General features: G+C 57.4%; 1 protein-coding gene across 4 annotated transcripts in view; it reads left to right on the top strand.

The window, feature by feature from the left end:
• The window catches only part of TTYH1 (tweety family member 1), a 28,553-nt gene that overhangs the window by 17,527 nt on the left and 7,527 nt on the right, over positions 1-3,499 (top strand). For all 4 annotated transcript variants that reach the window (XM_023197352.2, XM_023197353.2, XM_023197354.2 and 1 more), the window contains 2 exons: positions 845-940; positions 3,103-3,175. In XM_023197352.2, the coding sequence (XP_023053120.1) occupies positions 845-940; positions 3,103-3,175 (169 nt within the window). The remainder of the gene's footprint in view (positions 1-844; positions 941-3,102; positions 3,176-3,499) is intronic.

Raw genomic sequence — 3,499 nt, forward strand, 5'->3', positions numbered from 1 at the left:
GCAAATGATTCTCCTGCCTCAGCCTCCCAAGTAGCTGGGATTACAGGCATGCACCACTACAGCCGGCTGATTGTATTTTTAGTAGAAACGGGGTTTCACCATGTTGGCCAGGCTGGTCTCAAACTCCTGACCTCAAGTGATCCGCTCGCCTCAGCCTCCCAAAGTGCAGGGATTACACTGCGCCCGGCCAAGTATTAACTATTAAATAATATCTCAGTTCCCTCTTTCATGCTCAGGCTAACCTCTAAGTGTGTCCACGTGCCTGGCACTCTCTGAGCACTTCTAGTCATGCATCTCACTCGAGGCAACATTCTCAAGCCAGTGGTGCTGTGCTCCCCACGTTGCAGGTGGGGAAACTGAGGAACAAGAGGCTAAGGTTACCCAGACAGAGTTACCTGGCCGGTTAAGCGGAGGGGCTGGATTTGAGACCAGGCAGCCTCTGCCTCCAGACGTCGTGCCTTCAGGGGATGCGATGGGATCCTTGGTGCAGTCTGAGAAGGAGTACCTTCACTCTGCAGGGCGGGGTCGGGGCTGGGGAGCTCGGAGAGGACACATCACACGTCCGTGGTCCAGGGCACGTGTGTGCGGCCCGGCCAGGGGATAGTCCCAGGTGCTCAGGACCTGTATTCTAAAGCTCTCCAGTGACCCATCTCCTGATGAGCCCATTTCACAGATGAGCTGGGCTGTGGCCCAGACACAGTAAACAGCAGGAGGCTCAGCTTGGAGGGGAGTGAATGTGAGGCTAAGCTGGGGGTGCGGGGTGAACGTTGGTGGTGGGGTTGCTGTTCCGCCGGGGTGCCTGGAGACAGGTTTGTGGTTTCAGCCCTACCATCTCCCCTCCCAGGTGGCTGGCCTATGTCCTCTTGCTGCTCCTGGAGCTGCTGGTGTGCCTCTTCACCCTCCTGGGCCTGGCGAAGCAGAGCAAGTGGCTGGTGATCGTGTAAGTGTAGGCAGTAGGGGTTCCCCAGTGCATGCCTGGCCCCTCTCCCGGCAGGCAGGACCTCAGTCTTACAACTGTCCTACATGGAGGACGGTGGTCCTTCAGGGCTGGGTACACACGAAGAAAAGAGTCAGAGCAGCCCAGGAGGGAGGCGGAGACAGACCTGAAAACAGGCAGCCCTCACCGTATGAAGTATGCTGGAATCATGGCAGAAATAATCATTGTGTTTGCAATAAACATGAGGATGAGACCAGGCGCTGTGGCCCACGCCTGTAGTCCCAGCACTTTGGGAGGCCGAGCTGGGTGGATCATGAGGTCAGGAGTTCGAGACCAGCCTGACCAACACGGAGAAACCCCGTCTCTACTAAAAATACAAAAATTAGCCGGATGTGGTGGTATGCGCCTGTAGTCCCAGATATTCAGGAGGCTGAGGCAGGAGAATTGCTTGAACCCGGGGGGTGGAGGTTGCGGTGAGCCGAGATGACACCATTGCACTCCAGCCTGGGCGACAGAGTGCAAAAAAAAAAAAAGATGAGGATGATGATCTATTGAGGGTCATGCATGTTGATTCCTTCAGATGAAGGAGTTACCATAAGACTCCATGTGGCTAGTCAGGGACCTGAGGCAGAGGGTGGCCAAGTCCGAGGCTTAGCGGCCCTTAAGCGTCGTGGCAGAGCCACAGGACCACGCTTATTTCATAGATCGCTCTACGTGCCTGACACTCTTCTCTGTACTCCCTAGAGTGCCTCATGCCCCGCCTGTGAGGAAGGTGCTTCCTTCTCCCTGTTTTTTATTTTTGTTTTTTATTTTGAGAAGGTCTTGCTTTGTTGCCCAGGCTGGAGTGCAGTGGCACGATCTCGGCTCACTGCAGCCTCTGTCCCCTGAGGCTCAAGTGATCCCCCCACCTCAGCCTCCAGAATAGCTGGGACCATAGGCTCATGCCACCACTCCCGGCTAAGGTTTCTTTTGAGATGGAGTTTAGCTCTTATTGCCCAGGCTGGAGTGCAGTGGCGCGATCTCAGCTCACTGCAACCTCTGCCTCCTGGGTTCAGGCGATTCTCTGCCTCTGCCTCCCAAGTAGCTGGGATGACAGGCATGTGCCACCATATCTGGCTAATTTTGTATTTTTAGTAGAGACGGAGTTTCTTCATGTTGGTCAGGATGTCTCGAACTCCCGACCTCAGGTGATCCGCCTGCCTCTGCCTCCCAAAGTGCTGGGATTACAGGCATAAGCGACTGCGCCTGGCCTAAGTTTTGCATATTTTTGTAGAGATGGAGTCTCGCTATGTTGCCCAGGCTGGTCTCGAACTCCTGGCCTCAAGTGATCTGCCTGCCTCAGCCTTCCAAAGTGCTGGGTTTACAGGCACAAGCTACCACACCTGGCCCTTCTCCCTGTTTAACAGAGGGAGAGACTGAAGATCAGAGAGGCTGGGCCACTTGCTCAGGGCCACACAGCTAGAAGTGCCAGAGCTGGGATTTGAACCAGGCAGGCCATTCCCATTGGAGGAGTCCCTGCATCCTCTCTGGCCTTGGTGGGGTGGGGCAGAGTTGAACTTGTGCCTCCATTGTCCCTGAGAGAGTGGGAGAGACCCCGCGAAGGCTTGCGGACAGGTAAACCTAGCCAACACAGGGCAGGTCTGGGACTGGAGGCCAGGCCTTCAGTTTGGGGACCCCTGGGTGCCCTTCCTGCTTGTTGGTCACCCTACCAATGCTGACACGCCCCCTGCACCCCTACTCACCTGGAAAGTCCAGAGACTTTCAGATTTCAGCCCTGGAACTGTCTCCCATTCTCAGAGGAGACAGGGCAGAGCCACAGGCTGACCAGGCTGTGGGTGGACTTGGGAGCCTTCGGGGGAAGTGAGCCCAGAGGTGAGCAGTCACCGTCTCAGGGTCCTGGAGCTGGGATCCAAGCTACGACCCCCTAGCCCAGCGCCCTGCTCATGCCCCACACCCTGCTCATCTGGGCAGGAGCCACGTGTCCAGCTGGACGTCAGCAGCCACCGGCCCACCCCCCACCACCGAACTTCTGTGTCCCTAATTCTGATCCTCCAGGCTCCAGAGGTGGGTGTGGGGTGGGGTGGCTGTGATGGGATTTGGGGTGTGGAAAGAGGCTAGGCTAGGAGATTAAGAACCCCAGGCTGATCCTCCCTCCCCCACTCTAGGATGACGGTCATGAGTCTCCTGGTTCTCGTCCTGAGCTGGGGCTCCATGGGCCTGGAGGCAGCCACGGCCGTGGTGAGTGCCGGGGCCGGGCCATTGGGCTCTGGGACTCAGGGGGCCTGGAGACTTCAACTTCTGGATCCTGGGATGGCATGGCTTAGTAGAGAAAGGAATTGGGGGGCACGATCACAGCTCTGAGGTTTAGGGCTGCTTTCCTGGGTCCTGTGTGGGTACAGGTTGGTGTCCCGGACGCTTAGGCTGTAGTGGAGGAGGGGCTGGAAGCCTGGATTCCTAGGAATGAGGGAGGAGGGACTGGGGGCCTGGACTCCTGGGTCTGAGGGAGGAGGGGCTGGGGGCCTGGGCTCCTGGGTCTGAGGGAGGAGGGGCTGGGGAGTCTGG

Source organism: Piliocolobus tephrosceles, chromosome 21 (genome assembly GCF_002776525.5).
Source record: "Piliocolobus tephrosceles isolate RC106 chromosome 21, ASM277652v3, whole genome shotgun sequence".
Classification (NCBI taxonomy): domain Eukaryota; kingdom Metazoa; phylum Chordata; class Mammalia; order Primates; family Cercopithecidae; genus Piliocolobus; species Piliocolobus tephrosceles.